The sequence below is a fragment of the Myotis nattereri genome (assembly GCF_964212035.1).
Source record: "Myotis nattereri genome assembly, chromosome: 10".
In the NCBI taxonomy this organism is placed as follows: domain Eukaryota; kingdom Metazoa; phylum Chordata; class Mammalia; order Chiroptera; family Vespertilionidae; genus Myotis; species Myotis nattereri.
This window is the reverse complement of record NC_138085.1, coordinates 78,358,423-78,384,600: the sequence shown is the minus strand read 5'-3', so window position 1 is coordinate 78,384,600 and position 26,178 is coordinate 78,358,423. Positions and strand designations below refer to the sequence as shown.

Genomic DNA, 26,178 nt, shown 5'->3' with positions numbered 1-26,178 from the left:
CATAGCGACCGGTTGTTCTGCTGTTTGGTCGATTTGCATATTGAACTTTTATAATATAGGAGGCCTAGAGGCCCAGTGCACGACATTCATGCACTGAGGGGGAAGAGGGTCCCTCAGCCCGCCCTGTGCCCTCTCACAGTCCAGGACCCCTTGGGGGATGTCCACCTGCCAGCTTAGGCCCGCTCCCTGCTGACAGTCAGATATTCGCCGAGGGGTCCTTATCGCTGCACTTGCCAGCCTTGAGTCTGGCTTCTGGTTGAGCAGTGCTCCCCCTGTGGGAGCACACTGACCACCAGGGCACAACTCTTGTGTTGAGCGTCTGCCCCTAGTGGTCAGTGCATGTTATAGTGACTGGTTGTTCTGCTGTTCGGTCAATTTGCATATTAGCCTTTTATTATATAGGATGATTTGTCTTCAAAAAATTTAAGATGTAGCTAAGTGCCGATACAAGAAGGGTGATACACAAAATATTTGACAACTGGTATGCTGAGGACATAGGCTTGTGGTTGCCATCTGTTGTGCTATGTGCTACCATTTTAGTAGCAGGATCCTGGTGGGTTGGGAAGGGTATTCAGGTTAGAGGGTTAGCCAGCAGGCACTCAGGATGCTTGAGGAGTATTGTAAAACTGGTATGTCTATTCTAGTGTATATTGGCTAACCAACAGACTTGCTTATAAAGACATATTCATAAACTTGTATAGTTACTGGAAGCCTCAACTTAAATCAGAAATTGTCATGTGAATTTATGCTTAATGGGTATTAGCTTATTTTAATTTTCTTAACTTAGAACTCTTTTTTGTTCTCTTTTGACATCTGGGTCTTTAAATATTAAATTTCATATCATTAAATAAACATGCTTTTTCCTGATTATAAATATAACATAAAATTAGCTCAAATAAAAAATATTATCCAAATAATTAACAAAGAAAGCTATCGCCCTCTAAAATTCTGTTCTTCCTTCCCATAAAACAGACACTATCAGTGGTTTGGTATGTAATCCTCTGACTTTCTTCCTTTGACTAGATTAACAATATAATTGTTACTTCACTTACATATCTAGATCACACCATAGGCTATTCTGTGGTTTTCATCTTACACACAGCAATGTATTTTGCACATCTTTTTCTATCATTATATAGTTACCGCATTCTTTCAGCTGCATGATCTACTTTTGAATGGACTTAATGTACTTTATTCATTTTCTAATGATTAACATTTGAATTTCTTTCCCCTTTTCTGAAAGGGCGTCCCTGGAGTTGGAAAAGAGCAAGCATTAAAACTTATACAGATTTTGAAAGGGCAAAGTTTACTTCAGAGGTAACTAAAAATTAAGTTTTCTTGGGACATTAGACTTTTATTCTTGTTGAATTTTATAGTGAATGCTGGAGGCCCAGTGCACGACATTCGTGCACTTGCGGGGGGTTGGGGGGTGGAGATGGGGGGGGATGGGGAGTCCCTCAGCCAAGCCTGTGCCCTATCATAGTCCGGGACCCCTTGCAGTATGTCCGCCTAGGGGTCCTTGGCGCTGCCGCAGAGGCAGGAAAATCACTTATTTTTATTCTGAAATTTTTCAAAGAAAGGGTTGGCAAAAGTAGGTTTACAGTTGTTCATATGGAAAATAATACAATAGTTAATAAATAATAATGCAAGAATAAATTCCTGTGTTTCACATATAACTGTAAACCCACCCCTATATACCCTAAGCCATACTATATATTTTTTTCAATATTACTAGCTCACTGTAAACACAAGTAGATATCAAATGTGTTTATTTATAACCATGGGCATTTGCTATGGGCTATTTTAGACTATTTTACTACCAAGTAAAGATAATGTAACATTAAAATGATTTTATCCTTAAAAATATTTTATTTTATCCTTAAAATCATTTTTAATATAAAATAATTTGATATTGAATTTATTTTTGTAAATGAAATGCCTAACCTGTTACAAATATTTAATAAGTAACACTTGATCAAAACTTTACTTCCTTTGTTCTAGAACCATACATTTAAGAATATATGTATTCAAATTAATTTACACTGAACAGTTTAAGGGTTCGAACCAGTTAAGGAACGTATTGAAATTTACAAACTATGCTATTTAGTTTTGCAAGCATGTGAATTAGATTTACTTGATGAAAGCAGTGGTTTATAAAAATTAATATTAAGGGTGATAAAATAGAGTGAATAAAGGGAAGAATGAGAACACTGGAGACTTAAACCCGTCTTGGCTTCCGGTTAGGTTTGAGATGGTGAGTGCATGAAAGGAAACACAAGTTGTAGAAATCAAGAAGGAATGATGATGAAAACAATTTCAAATTACTGTGCTTTTTCCTACAATACTTCTTTTTCAGCTGAAAAGCTATTGATAGATCTAAGCCTTCAAAAAATTCATTATTGAGATCAGTGATTACTTTGCCAAAGCAGGAGAAAAGGGTATTCTTTGGCATAGAGGTGAGTTAAGGAATTATTTGGGAATTGTGAAAACTAATACAAAGAGGGAAAAACAAGCAAATACGGCCTTTGGCCAGCTACAAGGCATTCTTATTGAAACAGTTTCAGCAAATTTATACTTTTGGCAACATTTTATTAAATGTTGGTCTTGATATTTGAAAGTAATGAAATTACATTTTTTGTTATAATTATGTTTTAATTTTGATTAGCTTAGACGGACTTTCCCTGTTTATTTTTAACATTTGAATCTCTATTATTTATCCAGCAGCCAGCATCAATTAATGCTAATTTTTAGCAAGCGTGTAGTTGGTCTTTGTAGTATGTGCGTTAGAAATTCCCAAAGCTAAATAATAATTCTTAGTGCCAGTTACTAGATTGCAAACTGAAGGTATAATTTAGTTTTTTATTAGAACTTTAATTTCTGTAAGTAGAGGAACAATTCAGAACTTATATTTTATGGTAATGTTTATCCTCTTGGTGGTTTTAAGTTGACATGAAGCTTGTAGTGAAAAATTAACTATTATGCCCTAGCCAGTTTGGCTCAGTGGGTAGAGTGTTGGCCTGTGGACTGAAGGGTCCCAGGTTCGGTTCCAGTCAAGGGCACATGCCTGGGTTTCGGGCTTAATCCCCAGTGGGGGGTGTGCAGGGGGCAGCTAATCAATGATTCCCTCTCATCGTTGATGTTTGTATCTCTCTCTCCCTCTCCCTTCCTCTCTGAAATCAATAAAAAAATATATTTTTAAAAAACTTATTTAGTAGACCTTTTAATAGTAATGTACATTTTCTTAAAATCTTTCATTAAACAAGTAATGTTTTTGCTGTTTGGATAGGAGAATAAGAAAATGACAATTTCAAATGATCTGGATTTTTTAAACTGTTCTTACCCAGACACTCCATGTTTTATTTAGTGTTATACTTTGCCCTTAACCCTTATTTTGATATACAGAAGTGTTCGTGTACATGATTCTCTTTGTTTTATACTCTGGCACTTAGAAAAGATATAAAAAACAAATTTATATGAACCATTCTCCCTATATGTATGCTTAAGTGAAGATTCTTTTTTAAAAATAAAGGCTGAATGAATATATCAATACCACACACACACATTCTTTCTCTCTCTCCCTCTCCCCTGCTCTGACACTCTTTCTCCTCTCCTGTTGGAATTCTGTCTTTGGGGAACACATCTAAAAATTGAGGTACGTTGATTGAGGGAGGGTTTTTTTAATTTGGGCAGTAACTTTATCTACCACCAAAGGGAAAATAAGTTGGTAGGTTGGAAGCGAACAGAATAACCTGATATTTGAGAACATGGCACTTTGGTGACCTTGGGGGTGTTTTTGTGTGTGTTTGTTTTTCTTTTTAAAGCCATTTTCTTTTAAAGGTTTACTCAGTGGAGTGAAGAAAAACCTTGTAACTCTAATCAACAACCACTAGTTATTAAAAAACTGGCTCACTGCTCTGTGTGTTCCCATCCAGGTAAGTAGCCATAGGGAATGATATCTTGGAGGATTAGTGTCAGAAACCCACATTTTCACCCCTGTTCTTATAGGTACATTTTATATTATCTTTCCCGCTAGATTGGGAATCCTCAGAGTCAGGAGTTGTCATATATACATAATAGGCACTCAGTAAATGTTAGTTGAATGAAATGAAGTGACATAAATGATAAATATAGAACCAGTACAGTTTCAAACTATGAATCCAAATTACTTAGATCTTAAAATTATGTTTTTAATATAGAAATCTATTTTAAGGGAAAAAATTCACTAATAGTATTGGGGAAAATGGAATTGAAACTATCTGTTCTTTAACAGTGATTTACACTTATATATTTAAATGATTCTTAATTGTCCTCTAGTGCGTTTTGATTATGTGAAGATAGTGCCTGGAAACTAATTTCTAAAACATGTTCATTATTTTTGAAAATAGCTTGGTTTCTCTTTATTAGTTTTGGAAGAAAAAAAAAGATGTCACTGATACACAGTAGATTAGAAAGGTCTTCCACTTTCAGCAGAGATTGAGATCATGTTAGCTCATCTTTTAAAAGAAATTCTGCTTTATGTATTTGTCTTTTTTTTTAAATTCTCACCTGAGGGTATGTTTCCATTGATTTTAGAGAGAGAGGAAGAGGGAGAGACAGAAAGAGAGAGTCTTTCTCGATGTGAGAGAGAAGAACATCAATTAGTTGCCTCTCATACCCACCATGACTCGGGGATCAAACCCCCCTTGGTGCAAGGGATGACACTCCAACCAACCAAGTCACACTAGCCATGGCATTTATCTATTTGTCTTACTATGTTTTCATTAACATTATTACATTATAGATGAAATCATGGAAGAAAAAATTTTTTATGGATAAGATTCTCCATTCTATATTTTCTTGATAACTTATAAATGGTAATTTTAGTTCAAATCAGTTATGTATGCTCTTCCGTATTCTCAAGACAATGTTGAAGATGGTCATGCTTTCCTTTTAAAGGGAACTAGGATCCCACACCTTTGTCACAGTCATAATTTGTTCATGTTCCAAGCATAATTTAAAAATAGTAATACAGGTAACTTAGAGCTAGACACTAAAAGAGGTAATTTATTGCTGTATTCTTTTAATATTTTAATTAAGGACAACAGTTTATGAATTATTCTATAAAGTAAATAATCTTTTTTAATACTAATAATTATAACCTACTTTTCTTGAATTTAGCTATCAAATTAACCACAAACTTTTCCATTGTTGATTATTATGAATGTATAATTTCAAGTTACAAATTAACACTTTCAGATCATGGAATTTACAGAAACAAAGTGTCATGTGATATTAGTAGCTTAGGATCTACTACACCTTAAAGATTACTATAGTGTGCATTATTCTCTTCCATGATTTTCTTCCATGATTTCATCTATAATGTAATAATGTTAATGAAAACATAGTAAGACAAATAGAGACCTAAATATGTTGAAAGCCAGGCACTCTGCTAGGCAGTATTCATTTTTGAAAATGGGTAAGTGCAAGAAAAAAAAGTATAATAGAAGATAATTGTAAAAAGCAGTGAAAATCATACTTTCTTATACCTCCCTAAAGGTTCACCTAAGGATCATGAACATAATGGATGCAAATTATGTCAAACTGATCGATATTGTGAACCACATGATTATGAATACTGTTGTCCCTGTGAGTGGCACCGAACGGAGCAGGACAGGCAACTGATTACAATAGAGAACAATATTAAGAAGTAAGTTTTGCCAAAACCGGTTTGGCTCAGTGGATAGAGCGTCGGCTTGCGGACTGAAAGGTCCCAGGTTCGATTCCGGTCAAGGGCATGTACCTGGGTTGCGGGCACCTCCCCAGTAGGAGATGTGCAGGAGGCAGCTGATCGATGTTTCTCTCTCATCGATGTTTCTAACTCTCTATTTCTCTCCCTTCCTCTCTGTAAAAAATCAATAAAATATATTTAAAAAAAAAAAGAAGTAAGTTTTGTTTTTAACTCATTCTTTTCTGGCATGACCTATTTTATATACCTGTGGTTGAATTATTTCCATATAGCCTTCCCCCATGTCTAAATTAATAACATTTTACAAAATCCTTTTCTTGAATTTACTAAAAATATAGGCCATTTCAGGAGATGGTAATATAGTAGTTATTCAAAGTGAAACTTGATGACTGAGATACTATACAGACATTTTTCATTAAATGAGAGATTAGATGAGATATGGTTTTAGTCTGATTGTATTAACAACATGTATATAATCTATTTTCAGAAAAGCTTGCAGTTGTGAAGGATTCCCATTCCATGAGGTATTAACTAATAATTCAAGTGTGTTTATTTCAGAAGTTTTTTTTTAAAAAAGTTTGAAATCTCAATTTCTATTTTCTTTTCTCTTGTTAGGTTATTCAAGAATTCCTTTTGAACAAGGATAAATTGGTAAAGGCAGTCAGGTACCAAAGACCTGATTTATTATTGTTTCAGGTATCTGAAAATAAATTCTTTACAGTATGAAGTTGAATAGTAGGAAGATAGAAAGGATAATCACTTTGAATGGTCTGCTATTGGCACCCATGCTTTTTTCAGCATTTATTTCTAGTCTTCATTTCTTTGCTACATAGTAACTGTACTTTGCAGACCATAAGGCAAATTGTAATTATGCTGTTTGTTAGAAAACACCTTAAATACCTTGTACAGATATATTGTATTCAGCGGTATATTGGGAGAGAGGGACTGATAACCAAAGAATGTCAGGATCAAGTACTGGTATATTAATTTGCACGGACATTGTGATTTATAATCAGTTATATAAATTTAGATTTGGATAGTCTATCACTCACTGTGTGACACTGGATATGTGTTATCCTCAAAATAGAAATAATATTATCTTACAAAGTCACTGTGAGGATTAAATGAGATTATTTATATTAACTCTAATAGAGTGGCTAGGGAAACAGTGGCTCAGTAAATTATAACTACTTCTTGCTTATTCCTATCAACAACAGAAATAATAATGGTGAACAATTATTGAACATTTAAAATTTGCTTTTTTTAAAAACACATTACATATAATGTGACTTAATCTTCATAATCTGTGAGCTGGGTTATGTTTTACCTGAGGCTGAGAGAAGTTAAGTAACTTACCCAACATCTAGGAAATATCATGCTGACATACAAATGGAGAACCCTCACACTTAATTACTATGTACTAATGACTCTTTAGGAGGCTCATTGTTCTGTCAGTGATACTACTTTAATGTTCATTCTGAAGGAAAAAATAATATCATCTGAGTGCTCTTTGTCTCCAAGAGATAAGAAAATCTTATTTTATTTTTATTATATTTACAGAGATTTACTCTTGAAAAAATGGATTGGCCCAATCACTATGCATGTGAGAAATTGTTGGTACTTTTGACCCACTATGACATGATAGAAAGAAAACTTGGTAGAAGACACTCTAATCAACTACAGCCAATTCGGTATGAATTTTGTGTGTGTTTGCATTTGAATATCTTATGATCTAAAATTTTCTTCTTAATCTATACTAATAATAGAGGAATATGCAAATTATCCAGGATGCTGTCACAGTAACAGTAACAACCAAACAGCAGGCTGGCAGGCAATGTGGGACAACAAGGCCAGTAGGGGGGGGTTAGTGAGGGATGACCAAACGACTGAACAGCAGGCTGCATGGGGCAACCAGGCCAGTGGGGGGGAGTAGTTGGGGGCGACCAGGCCGGCAGGGGGGCAGTTGGCGGCGACCAGGCCGGCGGGGGGACAGTTGGCAACCAGGCCAGCAGGGGTGTCAGTAAGGGGTGATCATGCTGTCGGTGGGGGGAAGTTAGGGGCAATCAGGCAGGCAGGCAGGTGAGCAGTTAGGAGCCAGCGGTCCTGGATTGTGAAAGGGATGTCTGACTGCTGGTTTAGGCCCGAGCCCTGGGATTGGGCCTAAACTGGCAGTCGGACATCCCCCAAAGGGTCCCGGAATGGAGAGGGTGCAGGCTGGGCTGAGGGGACACACACCACCCCCCATCCCCTCACTGTACACGAATTTCGTGCACCGGGCCTCTAGTATCTTTATAAAGATAGAGGAAAGGTCTCCCGGAATAAATAAAAGCTTAGTCAGGGCTTACAGCCAAGCTAACATAATAACTTCAAACTCTGACATACTTTCCTGCTTCAAATACCTAGTTATAATAGATTAAAAGAAATCAATATTATAATAAGATATAGCCAAGCTTAACCAGATAACTATTTCAGTGACCAAAAAAGGAACAAAAGTGTAAAGTGAATAGAGGGACCTCAGTGAAGGGTATGTCAGTGATCTTTGCACTATTCTTGCAAGCTTTCTAAAGGTTTGAAACTTTCAAAATAAAAAGTTTGCAGGAAAGTATTAAAGAAAAAAGATAAACAACAAAGAAAAGACAATGAGATAGCACACATCTTTCATAATAGTAATAGATGTCAAGAGATGACAGGATAACATTTTAAAACTTTGAATAAAAATAATTGGCAGCCTAAACATTATTAAAATATTATTCACTGGTTGGTAAGGCGTTTTCATACATATGAAGACTAAGTTTACCATTCACAGGTCCTCATTAAAAGCACTATTAAAGGATGTACTTCATTCAGCAAGAAGAAAACTGAACCCAGAGGGAAAATGTAGATAACAAGAAATAGTGGTCAGCACAAAATTGATAAAACATAGCCAAATTAATAAACTGACTGGAAAAAATATGTATATAAATATCTGCATAATGCTTGATCGTTAAAATATGATCATAAACTCCAAAGTATATGTGTAGACATATAATGGTAACCACTAAAACTTTAGAAATCCAGTATCTTCTAAACCAATTCTTAAAATAATACTATCAAACCAAGCCCTGGCCTGGTGGTTCAGTTGGTTCCCCTACACCAAAAGGTTATGGTTCGATTCTGGGCAGGGCACATACAGAAGGTAACCAATTGGTATTTCTCACATCGATGTTTCTCCTTCTCTCCTTCTCCCTTCTCTTTCTAAAATCAATACACATCTCCTCAGGTAAGGACTTAAAAAAAAAGCACACACAAAATTACCAAGCCAAAAAAGTATAAGAAGGAGGAAGTGGGAAGTAGTGAAGAAAAAGCTTGGTAACAGAAAACACAAAATAAGAAACAGGAATGAGTTCCACTATGTTAGTAATCACAGTAAATGTAAGTAGATTAATCTCATTTATTAAAAGACATTTTATTGGATGAGTAAACAAAATTCATCAATATTCTTATAGGGCATGTACAGAATATACACTAAGTTAGAAAATAAGGAGACTTAAAAGATTTGCCAGGCAAATATTTACCAAAGTGATGTAGAAAAATTAACAGAAACAGAATAGACTTTAAAGCAAAAATTATTATGGAAAAGTGGTACACTGAATAATAATGAACAATCTACTCATACACTCTAATAATTATAAGCCCTATACCCCTAACAATAAAATCTTTTGTATAAGTTAGTTGAATAACAATGTGGTTATTCCTCACAATATTTTTAATATTATAAAAATAGAATAAGAATCAATGCATATTTAATTATCCAATCTATAAATTGAAAACTTACAAGTTACTCATGCAATTGAACTTCATTAGATGAATTTGTTTTTCAGAATTGTTAAAAACCGGATCAGAAATGGAGTTCATTGCTTTGAAATAGAGTGGGAAAAGCCTGGTATGTATCATTTTAAGCAGTTTAAGCAGCTTTTATAACATTAAACCATATATGTTTAGCAAATATTGTACACATATGTAAAATATATGTATGTATGTAAAAAATAGAGAAGAAATATGTACCCAGGGTTAATTTCATAGTTTCCCTGTGCTATTTAAATAGGCTTTGACTAATAGTAAAGATTAAAGACTTCAAATAATTTTATTTTAATGTCTTAAATTGGCATTTCTTTTGTACTTAGTGTTTAAAATATAATATGGAGATAGTTTGGTTTGGTATTTTTCAAGAAAATACTGCTACAAATGGTCTGCTCATTGGATTTCACTGTGGGGTACTCTTCCTCTCATTTTCTTACTCTTTAGTTTTCATGGGAATTTTTAGTTGTCTTACTCTTATTTTTGTTATAGACAGAAATACAGTAAACTTGAATTAGCACCAAAACCAAAGGCAAGAAAAGCACAGATTATTTAAATGGAAAATAATCCCAGTTTCATTTCTGTTTGGCATTGAGATTATATTGTGTGATTATGGGTGAATGAGTGAGAGAGTAGATTTATCAGTGAAGGTTTAAGTTGTAGGTAACTTGAAGAATGAAATCAATAAAGAATTAGATAAACTGTTCTAAGCAATAAGAAGAAGGTAGAAAGCTGAAGAATTTTGAAAACTGCTTGGAAGCAGTCCCACAAACCTTAGTCTATTTTCAGGAAGGAAAGTGACATTAACCCACTTTGGCCGTGCAGATCTGTCTAGAACTGAGGATTGGATGCCCACTTTCACTTATCTTTTTGGGAGCTGCCCTTTAAGGGGAAAATGTACCCCAAGCTAGTTTAACTGAGAAACACCTTAAATTCACCGATTTCTATTATTTCTACTTTATTATACTCATCAACTAATATTTTCATTAGAGTTTGGCCTCTCTTGAGCTATTTTCCCTCATGTAGGATAAATGCAAAAATTTAGACTGTTACTTATATATCTTATTGTGAATTTACATATAAACCCTCTCATTTTCATTTATCACTAAGCCTGGGTATATCTTCAAAAGATGGATAAAACCTGGAAAATAGTACAGTATAAACCCCTTATCAGGGGGTTACATTTAACATGGTTTTAGTTACCAGCAGTCAGTCACAGTTCAAAAATATTAACTGGGAAATTCCAGAAATAAACAATTCATAAGTTTTAAATTATGTGCCTTTCTGATAAATTCTTGTGATTTCCTGCTCTGTTCTGCCTGAGATATGAAACATCCCTTTGTCTAGCATATTTAGCCTGTATATGCAGCCCACCCATTAGTCACATAGTAGCCATCTCAGCCATCAGATTGACTGTCACAGTATTGCAATGATTGTGTTCATGTAACCCTTATTTTACTTAATAATGGCTCCAAAGCGCAAGAGTAGTGATGCATTTGGGCATACCAAAGAGAAGCTTTAGAGTGCTTCCTTGAGTTGACAGGTGAGTACACTACAATAAGATATTTTGAGAGAGAGACCACATTCACATAACTTTAATGATAGTACATTGCTATAATCATTCTATTTTATTATTGTTGTTGTTAATCTCTTACTGTGCCTATTTATAAATTAAACTTTACCATAAGTATATGTGTATAGAAAAAAACATAGTATGTATGGGGTTTGATACTATTGGTGGTTTCAGGTATTCACTGGAGATCTCATGCACTGCTGATGGGGTTTATAACCCCATGGATAAAGGGGACTACTGTAATATTTTTTTTTCTTTTTCTTTTTTTTTTTAATTAAACTTTATTGTTCAGATTATTACATTTGTTCCTCTTTTTTTCCCCCCCATAACTCCCCTCCTCCCAGTTCCCGCCCCACCCTCCGCCCTCACTCCCCACCCACTGTCCTCATCCATAGGTGCACGATTTTTGTTCAGTCTCTTCCCGTATCCCCCACACCCCTTTCCCCCCCAAGAATAGTCAGTCCATTCCCTTTCTATGTCCCTGATTCTATTATAATCAACAGTTCATTCTGTTCATCAGATTATTTATTCACTTGATTCTTAGATTCACTTGTTGATAGATGCATATTTGTTGTTCATAATTTGTATCTTTACCTTTTTCTTCCTCTTCCTCTTCTTAAAGGATACCTTTCAGCATTTCATATAATCCTGGTTTGGTGGTGATGAACTCCTTTAGCTTTTCCTTATCTGTGAAGCTCTTTATCTGACCTTCAATTCTGAATGATAGCTTTGCTGGATAAAGTAATCTTGGTTGTAGGTTCTTGGTATTCATCACTTTGAATATTTCTTGCCACTCCCTTCTGGCCTGCAAAGTTTCTGTTGAGAAATCAGCTGACAGTCGTATGGGTATTCCCTTGTAGGTAACTGAGTTTCTTTCTCTTGCTGCTTTTAAGATTCTCTCTTTATCTTTTGCTCTTGGCATTTTAATTATGATGTGTCTTGGTGTGGTCCTCTTTGGATTCCTTTTGTTTGGGGTTCTCCGCGCTTCTTGGACCTGTAAGTCCATTTCTTTCACCAGGTGGGGGAAGTTTTCTGTCATTATTTCTTCAAATAGGTTTTCAATATCCTGCTCTCTCTCATCTTCTGGCACCCCTATAATTCTGATGTTGGTACGCTTGAAGCTGTCCCAGAGGCTCCTTACACTATCCTCGCATTTTTGGATTCTTTTTTCATTTTGCTTTTCCAGTTGGGTGTTTTTTGCTTCCTCGCATTTCAAATCATTGACTTGATTCTTGCGCTCCTCTGGTCTGCTGTCGGGAGTCTGTATATTATCCTTTATTTCAGTCAGTGTATGCTTAATTTCTAGTTGGTTCCCCAATATAAGATCGAGGGTCTCATTAGTTTTCTTGTAGATCTCATTAAGTTTATCGGCGGCTTCTAAACAGTTCTTGAGAGACCTTAAAAGTGTGGTTCTGAACTCTATATCTTCCATTGACAATTTTGTCCTGTTTCTTTGTCTCCGCATTTTGTTATGCTTTCTTGGTGCACCCCCTAGTGGTCTTTGTTCGCAGTCTTATAGTTAAATCTTGATTGTTGTAGCTAATTCCAGGGAGGGTTTGACCTCCAGGCCAAGTGTATATGAGAATCAGCTGTGTCTGCAGTGAGAGAACTTCTGTCCTCTAGGGAGGTGCTAATCTAGCCTTTGCCTGAGGCTATCCGGCAAATGCCTCTGTGCAGGGCTTGGGCAGGGAGGGTCGCACAGGATCAACAGGGTGGGCCAGAGAGAGCAGTTCTGGCGGCTCTCAGTCCTGTCCCCAGGGGCTCTGCCTCTCTGAGTCCCAGCAATGGCTGTAAACCTCGGAGAGAAAGCTGCACTCGCTCTGACCGAAGCCAGACAGTCCCGCTTCTCCCGTTTGAGTCTGGGTCCCTAAAGACTCGCCTGTATCTGGAGCTCAGAGTCTGCGACTCCCTCCCGATTGAAAACGCCAACCGCGCCCTCCGCCGCCAGCCCGCTCTGCGCACTCCGCACCTCAGAATTTGACTTCAGCACTGCGCCTCCTCTGAGTGTCCGTATGCGTTTCTCTTTCCTCCTAGTTGTAGGACTTCCACTCAGCCAGCGTTCCTGTGGTTCTGGGTGATGTCCCTTCCGTTTTTTGGTTTCACTTTTGAAGTAGTTGTTCAAAGCAGCAAACTCTGGCGTTAACCTATGCCGCCATCTTGGTTCTCTCCGGGACTACTGTAATATTTTTGATGACCCTTTCAATCCTGTTCTTTTCATTAGACACCACTAAAGAAAGTTAATATTGAAGTTTTAGTCAACTGTCTATTCCCATTCTTTATCTGGGTCTTAAACACTTATTATACTGAACTAAACCATTTAACCTTACCTACACAAAGACTTATTCTCTACGCTGCTCCTTCTGCCTCTGAAACAAGAGACTTTAAAGTTCTAATTTAAAAGTAATCTCCTACTAGAAGAACAAAGTTGGAGGGATCACAATACCAGATATCAAGCTATATTACAAAGCTACTGTTCTCAAAGCTGCCTGGTACTAGCACAAGAACAGACTTATAGACCAATGGAACAGAAGAGAGAACCCAGAAATCGACCCAAGCCATTATGCTTAATTAATACTTGACAAAGGAGGCAAGAACATACAATGGAGTCAAAACAGTCTCTTGGGGGCCACCAGGCCAGCAGGGGCAGCAGTAAAGGGCGCCCTGGCTGGCAGGGGTGGGCAGTTAGGGGCAACCAGGCCGGCAGATGCGGGCAGTTGGGGGCAACCAGGCTGGCAGCGGGGGCAAGTGGGGGTGACCAGGCTGGCAGGCAGAAATATGCAAAAATAAACTCAAAATGGATAAAGGGCTTAAACGTAAGACAGGAAACCATAAAAATCTTAGAAAAATCCATAGGCAGCAAAATATCAGAAATATGTCATAGCAATATCTTTACCGATACAGCTCCTAGGACAATGGAAACTAAGGAGAAAATAAACAAATGGGACTACATCAAAATAAAACCTTCTGCACAGCAAAAGAAACCATCAATGAAACAACAAGAAAGCCCACTGCATGGGAGAACATATTTGCCAATGTTATATCTGACAAGGGTTTAATCTTCAAAATTTATAGGGAACTCATACAACTTAACAAAATGAAGATAAACAATCCAATAAAAAAAAAATGGGCAAAGGACCTAAATAGACAGGTTTTGAAAGTGGACATACAGAAGACCAAGAGACATATGGAAACATGCTCAAAGTCACCAGTCATCTGAGAGATGCAAATCAAAACAATGAGGTACCATCTCACACCTGCCAGAATGGCTATCATCAACAAACGACAAGACTTGGAGAGGATGTGGAGAAAAAGGAACCCTCGTGTACTGCTGATGGGAATGCAGACTGGTACAGCCAGTATGGAGTTTACTCAAAAAATTAAAAATGGAACTCTCATTTGACCCAGTGATCCCACTTCTAGGAAATATCCCAAGGAATCAGAAATACCAATCAGAAAGGATATATGCACCCCTGTGCTCATAGCAGCACAATTTACAATAGCTAAGATTTGGAACCAGCCTAAGTACTCATCAGCAGATAAGTGGATTAGAAAACTGTGGTATTTCTACACAATGGAATACTAGCTGCTATAAAGAAGAAGGAACTTTTACCATTTGCAACAGCATGGATGGACCTGAAGAGCATTATGCTAAGTGAAATAAGCCAGTCAGAGAAAGATAAATATCACACAATCTCACTTATTTGTGGAATATAATGAACAACATAAACTGATGAACAAAAATAGATCCAGAGACATAGAAGCATCAAACAGACTGTCCAACCTCAAAGGGAAGGTGGGGGTGGGGGGTAGGGGGGTGAGGAGTGGGGAGTATGAGAGCAACCAAAAGACTTGTATGCATGCATATAAACATAACCCATAGGAACAGACAGTAGGGGGTGAGGGCATGTGCTGGGGGGTGGGAATGGCCGGGGAGAGGTCAATGGGGGAAAAAGGAGACATATGTAATACTTTAAACAATGAAGGATATAAAAAAATAATCTTCCAACTCTTGTTAGGCAGAAGAAAATCAATTCTATACTAGAATCAGCAGATTATTAGAATAGAGATGTTATAAAGCAATATTTGCAATAAATCATCCATTGTGGATGACTTAGTTTACCTGGTAAACTTTGTTACCTGGAAAATTGAATTTTTCATATCTGTAATTAAGGCTGTTTTACTGTATTTTTAATCTTTTAGAACATTATGCTATAGAAGATAAATATGGAGAATTAGTTCTACAAACAATAGAAGAAGAATCATTATTTGAAGCAGCTTTTCCAGAGATTGTTGCTGTTTACCACAAACAAAAGTTAGAAATTAAAGAGAAGAAAAAGAAAAGTAAGTATCTCATTTGATAGCCACACACAGCTGTTGTAGAGGAGCTATCTGTTCTACACGAGTCAGTATTGTCTAAATTTTGCTGAAAGTTCTATATAAGAACTTGCTTCTTTGTCTTGATACACTATTAAAGCTGAAAAGCCAAGAGTAAACCATTCTCATATGTGTCTGATAAGCTAATCAAGTGTTAATAATAGTAATTACACCAACCACTTATTGAGCAAGTAGTATATGTAATATATTTTGGATTATAAATACATTTTCTTTATTTCCCAGAAAAACTAAGGAAGAAAATTCAATCAAACATTGTTTCTGGAAGAAAATACTTTATAATATGTTGTCATTAATTATTTTGTTTGTTTTTTAATTTTGTTTTATTGCTTAAAATATTACAAAGAGTATTACATATGTCTCCTTTTTTTTCCCCCCCTTGACATTCCCCAGCCTCCCCTACCTCCCAGTGTCTTGTGTCCATTGGTTATGCTTATATGCATGCATACAAGTCCTTCGGTTGATCTCTTGCCCCACCCTCCCTGCCCCCCAACCCTCCCCAGCCTTCCCGCTGTAGTTTGACAATCTGTTCGATGCTGCTCTGCCTTTGTATCTATTTTTGTTCATCAGTTTATAATGGTCTTTATTATCCATAAATGAGATCATGTGGTATTTTTCTTTCATTGACTGGCTTATTTCACTTAGCATAATGCTCTCCAATTCCATCCATGCTGTTGGAAATGGTAAGAATTCCTTCTTTTTTACAACAGCATAGTATTCCATTGTGTAGATGTACCGCAGTTTTCTAATCCATTCATCTGCTGCTGGGCACTTAGGCTGTTTCCAGATCTTCCCAATGGTAAATTGTGCTGCTATGAACATAAGGATGCATATATCCTTTTTAATTATTTTGTTATAATTACTTACAACACAGTTTCTAGGAATGCACTGGGACAGAAATGCAAAAATTGCTTATATAGTTTTCAATCTGAACTGTTTAGTTTATTTGTTTATTCAAGTTAAGTCAAATAAAACAGGTTTTAATTATATTGTATTTTTCTTTTCAGGCATGAAAACTAAGCCTAAAGAAAATAATTTGCCACAAACAGATGAGATGAGTTTTCAGTCACTCATAACTTTAAAACCCACATGTGAAATCTCTTCTAAACAGAATTCCCAGTTAAATTTGGAAATTTTCCCTGATTCGGCATTACCCCAGGAATCTATTTCTGCGTCATTGAAGAGCTTGCTTTTATCTGAAGATGCTCTCTGTATGAATACTCAAGAACAGTTAATGTCTTCTTCAAAACCTTTGGCTTCACAGCAAATTACAGCTGTCAGTAAATCTCTAATTTCAGAATCTAGTCAACCAAATATCTCATCCCATAATGTGTCGACGATTGCTGATCTACACTTGAGCAGCATTGATTGGGAGGGAACTTCTTTTAGTAATTCTCCAGCTATTCCAAGGAATACTTGCTCTCATGGCTTAAAATCAGGACTTGAAACAGCCATCCCTCATAGCTTTAAACATATCCCAGGACAATTGTCATGTGACTCAGAATGGTGCACCACAAATAAAGTGTTCAGTTGGGATCTTCAAAAGACTAATCCTGAAGAGCATCTACTTTCTGGCATTACTAACTTACATAGTCAGGATCTGCCTTTAAAGGAACGAATACTTATAAAATCATTACATCCTCTGGGTAATGTACAGCCAGACCTGAAAACTTTATCCGTACACACAGTAAAAGAATCTTGTAAGGCTAGCAGTAGTTCTGATTGTCCATCACATCTTTCAGAGGATCTAGGAATTTATGTGCAAAAGGAATCTAGGAACTCTAAAGTTCTAAAAGGAGACCAGCTGCTTCCAGAAAACTATAAAGTGAATACTTCTATACCCTATTCTGTCAAAAACATGATAGTAAAGGCCTCTGATGCTAGAGTCGAGCCACCAAATACTTCTTTAGAACATAATAGAAATGTTGACTTGCAAACCACTCAGAAAATTGTAATGAAGAAAAGTGTTTGCCTTGACAGATATTCCTCTGATGAAGAAAGTGCCCCAGTGTTTGGGAAAGCTATGAATGCAACTGAGAAAATGAAGCAGAGTTTTCAGAAGCACAAACCAGCCCAATTCAAGAAAAATGATGCTAACAAATTGAGTAACCCTAAGATACATATTAAAGAAACAGAACAGTATGTCCAGACTTCTAAAACAGCTGTAAATGAAGAAAACTATTTCCCAGATGCAGCCAAAGTTTCTCTGAGTTCCCTACAGTGTCATAAGGAAAAAGATGACTCTGGTACTTATTTGGATAGTCCTCTTCCTTTATGTCAGAGATTAAAACTGAGGTTCTAAAACACTTGAAATTAAAAATGTTTAAGCGTTAGTTAATATTCTGGTATCATCAGCATTAGCAGAGGCAGAAGGAAGGTGTCTAATTAATGTTTGGCAGAAAAATGTAATGTAGTTTATATGTCAGGAGATACTTTTGCCATTTTAATCAAAATTATAATTTTTAAAAGTTACCTAAAACTTTTATTTTAAAACATAATCTTTGTGGTAAAACTAGATAATGTATATTTTTAAAACTTACTCTTGCCATATTTTATATCTTTATTGACTGTTCTTTAGTCATAGCTTTAAAGTGTTAATACAGTACTAGGCAGAGTAAAGGCTTCATCTTTTTGCTCATTTATACCCATGTCTTGCACAAACCTCTATAGTGTTTATATTTCAGCTTGTTCTCAAGAAGATAATTCTTTATAATTGCCTAAAATCTCTCAATGTCTTATATTGTGCCTTTTTGGAGAGTTATATTTCTCTCCTTGTGAAGATACTTTTAGTATGCTCTTTTGCTTTGGTAACTTTATTCTCTTTTCTGAGGGGAAAATGGAAAAGGAGGAAGATGATTGATATATATATAGAAAAAATAATGGTTGTAATGCTGAATAAACTAAGGAAAGCTACTCTTTATATATCCCCAGAAGTTAACAGGTTTGCCAAATGGAGAAAAGATTTGAAAAATAGAATATATAATCAGAAGAGAATTAGAAACTTGCTGAGGATCACACAGCTAATTAATAATGATGTGGGGATTAGATATCTTGCCTCCTAATTTGGTGGCATTTATTCTGTTTTCTTTTTCTTCTATAGCACTTTTTTCTTTAACTTACTTTTATTTTAAAAATGAATCTATATAATAATTGAGTTCAACCTCTCCAAATATTAAGTTGTTTATTCATTTATCACTCAAAAAATCAAGAGCAAGCATGCCAAACTTGCGACCACTGGGCCATATGCCTCGTTTAAATAAACAAGGCATATTGTCCACCAGCAGTGAGTTTGACATGCTTGGTTTAGAGCAGTGGTTCTCAACTTGTGGGTCGCCTAAGACATCAGAAAACACATATATAATTACATATTGTTTTTGTGATTAATCACTATGCTTTAATTATGTTCAATTTGTAACAATGAAATTGGGGGTCACCACAACATGAGGAACTGTATTAAAGGGTCACGGCATCAGGAAGGTTGAGAACCACTGGTCTAGAGGCAATTAGATTGGACAGGAAAAAGTAAAGCTGTCAATATTTGCAGATGACGAAATTTTGCGTGTACAAGATCTTAAGGAATCCACTAAAAACTACCAGAACTGATAAATGAGTTCACCAAAGTTGCAGGATTTAAAATCAATATACAAACATCGATTGTGGGTCTATATATCTTTGGTGAATAATACTAAATGAAGTTAAGAAAATTCTGTGTACAACAGCACTAAAAGCAATAAAGTGCTTTGTAATAAATTTAACAAAAGTAAAGAATTTATACTCTAAAAACTGCAAAAGTATTGTTGAATGAAAAATTTTAGAAACTTAAATAAAAGGAAAGACATTCCATGTTATGATTAGAAGACTTGATATTAAGATGGCAAACTAATTTACAGATGTAGTGCAGTCCCCATCAATTCCAGCTGATTTCTTTGCAGAAACTGACAAGCTGATTCTAAAATTCATATGGAAGTTTATGGGACACAAAGTAGGCAAAGCTCTCTTTAAAAAGAGAAATGGGAGGAATTGCCCTTCTTAAATCTGATTTGAAAATTTACTACAAAGCTACAGTAATGAAGAATTTGTTGTCATCACATAAAGGTAGACATATAAATCAGTGGGATAGAATTGAGGGTCCAGAAATATACTCTCACATTTATGTTCAATTGATTTTCTTTTTTTTTTTTTTTAAATATATTTTATTGATTTTTTTACAGAGAGGAAGGGAGAGAGAGAGAGTCAGAAATATCGATGAGAGAAAAACATCAATCAGCTGCCTCCTGCACATCTCCCACTGGGGATGTGCCCGCAACCCAGGCACATGCCCCTGACCGGAATCGAACCTGGGACCTTTCAGTCCGCAGGCCGACGCTCTATCCACTGAGCCAAACCGGTTTCGGCTGTTCAATTGATTTTCAACCAGAGTGCCAAGACAACTCAGGGAGAAACAAGAGTAATTCAACCAATACTACTGGTACAACTGGGTAGCCATATGCAAAAAATGAAGTCTGACCCCTACCTCTTACAGTATACAACTAGAGGCCCGGTGCATGAAATTCATGAACAGTTGGGGTCCCTAGGCCTGGCTGGAGATCAGGGCCAATCAGGTTCCCCGCCTCCCTACCTCCCTGCCTCCTCCTTCCCTTGCCACCCACCCCCAGTTCCATGTCCCAGCCCAGGGCCCGGCCCTGATTGGGACGATCAGGACCTGCTGGCTGGGGGGGGGAGGGACCAGGAGTTTGGCTGGCAGGTCCCATCATTGATTGGCGCCTGTGGGCTGGGAGCAGCTCCTGTGTTGATCGTCTGCCCCCTGGTGGTCAGTGTGCGTCATAGTGATCAGTTGTTCTGGTTGCTTGGGCTTATATATACATACTAGAGGCCCGATGCACAAAAAGTTGTGCACTCGGTTGGGGGGGGCGGGTGTCTGTCAGCCCGGCCTGTTCCCTCTCGCAGTCTGGAACCCCTCAGGAGATGACCACCTGCTGGCTTAGGCCTGCTCCCCGGGGGATTGGGCCTAAGCTGGCAATCAGACATCCCTTTGGCAGCCTGGCAGCCCTCGGGGGATGTCCACTTGCCAGCGGGGAGCAGGCCTAAACTGCAGTCGGACATCCTTAGCGCTGCTGAGGAGGCAGGAGAGGCTCCCACCACCACCACTGTACTAGCAGCCATTAGCCTGGCTTGTGTCTGAGCAGAGCTCCCCCATGTGGGAGTGCACTGACCACCAGAGGGCATCTCCTGCATTAAGCGTCTGCCCCCTGGTGGTCAGTGTGTGTCATAGTGACCAGTCATTCCCAGTCTTTCTGCTGTTAGGATCAGTTTGCATATTACCCTTTTACTATATAGGATAGAAGCCTGGGGCTGGCTGGTTTGCCCTGAAGGGTGTCCCGGATCAGGGTGGGGGTCCCGCTTGGGTGCCTGGCAAGCCTGGGTGAGGGGATGATGGCTGTTTGCAGCTGGTCACACCCACTTCAGGGTGGGGGTCCCCACTGGGGTGCCTGGCCAGTCTGGGTGAGGGGCTGAGGGCCGTTTTCAGGCTGGCCTGAGACTGAAGCTCCCAGCCTCTCCTTTTTTTCTTTTTCTTTCTATTCTGGGATTTATTTACCTTCTATAATTGAAACTCTGTTGCCTTCACTGGTGCTCCCAGCTCTGAGGCTGCGGCTGGCTGAAAGCAGGTATCTGGGGTTTGTTTGGCTTCTATAAGTGAAACTTTGTTGCTTTTGGAGCTGTTGCTTTCGGAGCTTAGAGCAGGCCGCGGCAAGTGGGGAACCTTGGCTTCCTCCATCACTGGAGCAAGCAAGCCTCCTGCTCTCTTCAGCTGCATGGCTGCCAGCCGCCATCTTTGTTGGCAGTTAATTTGCATATCTCCCTGATTAGCCAATGGGAAGCAGCAGAGGTACGGTTAACACATTGTTTGCGGGTAGTTTTTATCACTCGCTAACAGGTGGCATGGGCCATTTTTGCTAATTTTTTGCGCAAATGGCAACGTTCAGTAAAATTACGATAACTTTAGTTTACGTATTTATACGTTACCCGCATTCTACCGCTAGTCTATAAAAAACGTATTAATACGTGTCCCGCGCTCTACTACACTGGTAGAACGTATAAATACGTAAAACGTGTAAACACGTTTCCCGCATACAATGTGTTAATTACCCTTTTTGTCTTTTATTAGGATAGATAAATGGATCAAAAACTAAATATGAAAGCTAAAGCTGTAATTAGATGAAAACAAACATAAATCTTTGTGACTTTGAATTAGGAAATGATTTCTTTGATATGGCACCAAAACCTCAGACAAGGAAAAATAAACTTCATAAAAACTTTGTGTTTCAGAGGGCACCAGTAAGAAAATGAAGAGATAGGCCTGGCTGTGTTGTTAAATGGTTAGGGCATCAGCCTGAGCACCAAAGGGTCTCAGGTTCCATTATCAGTGCCGGTCAGGGTGAGTGCAGGAGGCACCCAGTCTCTCTCTCTCTCTCTCTCTCTCTCTCTCTCTCTCTCTCTCTCTCGATCTCTCCCTCACTTTCTCCACCCCCCTCCCTTCACTCTCTCTAAAAAAATCAGTGGGAAAAATATCCTCAGGTGGGGACTAACAACAAAAGAAAAGAGATAACCCACAAAATAGAAAATATTTGCAAATCGTAAGTATGATAAAGGGTTTATATTAAGAGGGGCTTGTATAAAGAACTCTTAGCTCAATAATAATAAGACAACTCAAACTCCGGTAAAATATCTGCATAGAAATTTCTCCAAAGAAAATATATAAATGGCCAATAAACAAAATAATGATGAAAAAATTCTCATCATTATCAGAAAAAATCAAAACCACAATGAGATTCCACTTGCCACCTGATAGGATGGCTAAATAAAAAAGATAATAACAAGTATTGGTGAGGATGTGGAGGATTTGGAACCCTTCTAACCTGGTAGGGATATAAAATTGGGTAGCCACTTTGGAAAAAGTCTGGTGGCCCCTCAAATGGTTAAACATAGTTACCACATTATGCATTTTATCCACTCCCAAGTATATACCTAAGAAATGAAGGCGTATATCCACACAAAAACTTGTACACAGATGTCCATAGAAACATTCATAATAGCCAAAAATGTAAACAACCAGAATGCCCATCAACTGAGGAGTGGATAACAAAATGTCTCTTCGTGCAATCCTATATAATAGAGCTAATATGCTAATTAGACTGGATGGCAGAACGACCTTATGGAATGACAGCCAGGGCTGCTAGGGCCAAGGCAGTGGGGCTGTGAGGGCCTACCCTTGCGCACATTTCGTGCATTGGGCTTCTAGTTGTCAATAAAAAGAAATACTAATAAGTGTTACAATGTGATGAACCTTGAAAACATGCTAAGTGAAAGAGGCCAGTCACAAAAGACCACATGTATGATTCAATTTATATAAAATGTTCCAAATAGGCAAGTCTATATAGAAACAAGTTATACTCTTCATAGACTTAAATATTCATGCTCCTTAAATACTTGTGTTCCTTAAATTATCTCTCTTTTCTTACTCTATTCACTATTTCTACATATTTTCTGCTCTCATGATTCAGATACAGATATTTAGGCGAAGCTTTTCTTCTAATGTATAGATCTGCTTATTTAACCAATTCCTGACATCACTGGGGATAAAAATATAGTAATAGAGATGGCAGAAGCTCTGAGTTGCCTGTTACATCTAACCTGGATGTACTTCCAAGCCTTGCTGTAACTGGTTCCTGGGTTCTAAGTGGTCACGCACACTCATTTATCCTGGAGACATTGCAGGAATAAGTGCACATGAAATGCCAAGGGCCACCAGGAAATACAAAGTAACATAAAACCCAATTCTTATTTTCAAGAAATTGAAAAGAGCAAGATAAAGAAATATATTTACATACAAGGATCAATTATTTAAAAAATAATAAATTATGTTGGTTAGCGTGGAATTGGGTGTTTAATGAATAGAATAGACAATCACTGCCACCTGGATCAGAGGAAGGAACGTTCTTTTGGCAGATTTGACTGGGCTTTGAAGTATAGGCAAAAAATTGGCAGAATTGTAGCTGTGTTACAACAGGACATTTCAGTGGATGAGGGATTGATTAGCTTGAGGTAACGACATAGAATAAAGACGGTTGGCATGCTCAGGGAATGTTGGAGTCTTATTTGGAATGTCGGTCTCCAGGGAACAAATTGCTGTGCAGACAAGGAATGGTCAGGGATTGAGAAGTGAAGAATCGAGCAGAAAGCAGACTAGGGTATCTTTGGGCAATGGGGAAAAGAAATTGGACAAAGTGTAGCAAAGAACGTGACGAATATGCTAAAAGATTCTGACCATATAAGCCATATATAAAGGTTTATTTTGAATATCCAGAAGGAAAAATAATCCTAATTAAAACATTTTCTCTGGGGATCTGCTGATCATGATTTGTTCAATCTGGGCACCACAATTGGCTCTGATAGTTTAGGACCATCTAGTCCAGGTAATACTTACAATATAGAGATGTCCTTTTTTTTAAATTTTTTAAATAGATTTAGAGGTGTTCTGGGGATTTTATGAGATGAGAACAGTGTGCTTGTTCCGATATAATTTGCAGCCCAGTCGGTGTGACTCAGTGGTTGAGGTCAATCTATGAACCAGGAGGTCACGGTTAGATTCCTGGTCAGAGCATATGCCCAGATTGTGGGCTCGATCCCCAGTTTGGGGCTTGCAGGAGGCAGCCGATCAATAATTCTTTTTCATCATTGATGTTTCTCTCTCCCTCTCCCTTTCTCTCTGAAATCAATAAAAATATATTTTCAATAAACCAAATATTATTTGCAGCTGATATATTACTCATTTAGCCACCTAATATATTTATTGAACAACTACTTTGTAAAAGAGCCCTTTGTTTTTCTGTGTATCACAGCCAGCTGGAGGTCCATGGAATTTAAAATATTTTTTTCAAATCACCCAGCTGGAAAAAGCTTCAGTTGGGGCTAGAACTCGGGTCTCCTAATTCCTTTAGTGAAGGACCTTCCCTAATATTTATGTTTCCATAATTCATTCAGTTCCATTAGTTGTTCTCTTTGTGGTCCTGAAGAAAAATTGTGCATACTTCCATGATAGTATTTATCACATTTAATTCATACACTCAAAATATTAGTTGAGTGTCTACTATATAGCAGGCATATTTTTTTTAATGTACTTACTTTCTCTAAGATAAGACAGAATTCTGAACACAGAGGTTAAATCATATTTATTTTTGTATCCCCCAGCACTATGCTCAGAGTTTAATTCTCTGCTTCACCAACTCTTATTTATCCATCAAGACTCAGAATAAACCTGGTCTTTTCTAAGAGGGGTTTATATAGCTTCTCAAGAACCCCTCCTCTTTCCTATAGACTTTTAAAATATTATCTGCAAATAGCTTTATTTCGAGTGGTTTGCATTTTGTCTCAGGTACCAGGCTGTGAGCATCTTGTATTCCTGAATCTAACCCCTAGCAGAGGGGCTGCCACAGAAAGCCATCAGTGAATGGGTGCTGATTGCCTGCTGGTGAATTTGGAGTCTTCGTTCTTCCATTCTCCATCAAGAAAGATCAGATCCAGTTGGATGGTTCCCTCCATCAGCTTGATCACGTGTCCCCCTTTGTCATGTGAAGATGCCAGGGTGAGATGCCTTGCTTTCTGAAGGTGAAGGGGCTAACTCAACTGCTCACTATTCCTGTCATGCTGGTAGCACTTAGGGTGAAACAGCTTAAATAATACCACTAAAGGCAGCCTCCTTTCATCTGCAGATTAATGTGGCAACATTTATCACCTTCTTAGCCAGGAAAACCTTTTATCAGGCTCAGCTAACAGCTCGCATTAGCCCCTTAAAGGACTTGCCACATTGCCTTTAAAATGACAAGCTGCAGAGTCAGGCCCAGGATAGTCCAAAAAAGTGGGACCTTTGCTGATGATTGCCAGAATGGACAATGTACTTATTCCCAGGCCAGACAGATTCAATAAATGGCCTGTTTGGCACTGGAGGAAAGGGTCATCTGGAAATCAGGCTGTCTTCTGTGCTGAGAATGACTGAGTATTCTGCTAATGTTTGGAAGAATTCTTTGATAAGCACCAAACAAAACTTCTTTAATAGGGATGAAGTGCCTGAGCTTCCTCAGCATTATTCTGTGCCAAGACCCAAAAAACAAAATGTTGACCTCCCCAAAATGGCAAAATTCTGTGATCAAAAACCGAATGAAAGAATTCTATACTGTTTGCATCATCGTAACTCCTACTCATCTACCACTCAACAGATTTCCACCTTCCTGCTGTGAGTGAAGTCTCAAAGTGCTGGCCTTTGAATCTGAAAATGAAAATGAGTGATTTATTCAACGTTCATGTAAAGGTAGATGACAGAGTCTTTCTTTGCCTTTTTTGTTTGTTTGTTTTATTTGAAAGCAATGCGGATTCAGTGACTGCTCCAAAGTAATATTATTGCTAAAGTCATTTATATTTTTATTAAACTGAGAATGCCAGCCCTGTGAATGCCAGATGCCAGAAGGCTTATTTTAACAGGGCTGTCCAAACCCAGACGTCTCAAGTCCAGGCCCTGTGAAGGCCCCATGACTTCACAGCTGGGATAGTGCTATGAGAGGTGTCAAGGACTCCATACAACCCGGTCTACATCCTG

General features: G+C 37.7%; 1 protein-coding gene across 1 annotated transcript in view; it reads left to right on the top strand.

The window, feature by feature from the left end:
• Window positions 1-17,829, top strand: part of GEN1 (GEN1 Holliday junction 5' flap endonuclease) — a gene marked incomplete at its 3' end in the record, with an annotated part of 34,962 nt that extends 17,133 nt beyond the window's left edge. Inside the window, exons 6-14 of the mRNA XM_081101461.1 lie at window positions 1,244-1,317; window positions 3,838-3,932; window positions 5,536-5,686; window positions 6,213-6,249; window positions 6,341-6,421; window positions 7,286-7,416; window positions 9,586-9,647; window positions 15,336-15,476; window positions 16,535-17,829. Of these exons, the coding sequence (XP_080957587.1) occupies window positions 1,244-1,317; window positions 3,838-3,932; window positions 5,536-5,686; window positions 6,213-6,249; window positions 6,341-6,421; window positions 7,286-7,416; window positions 9,586-9,647; window positions 15,336-15,476; window positions 16,535-17,829 (2,067 nt within the window). The remainder of the gene's footprint in view (window positions 1-1,243; window positions 1,318-3,837; window positions 3,933-5,535; window positions 5,687-6,212; window positions 6,250-6,340; window positions 6,422-7,285; window positions 7,417-9,585; window positions 9,648-15,335; window positions 15,477-16,534) is intronic.
• Window positions 17,830-26,178: the final 8,349 nt, after the last annotated feature.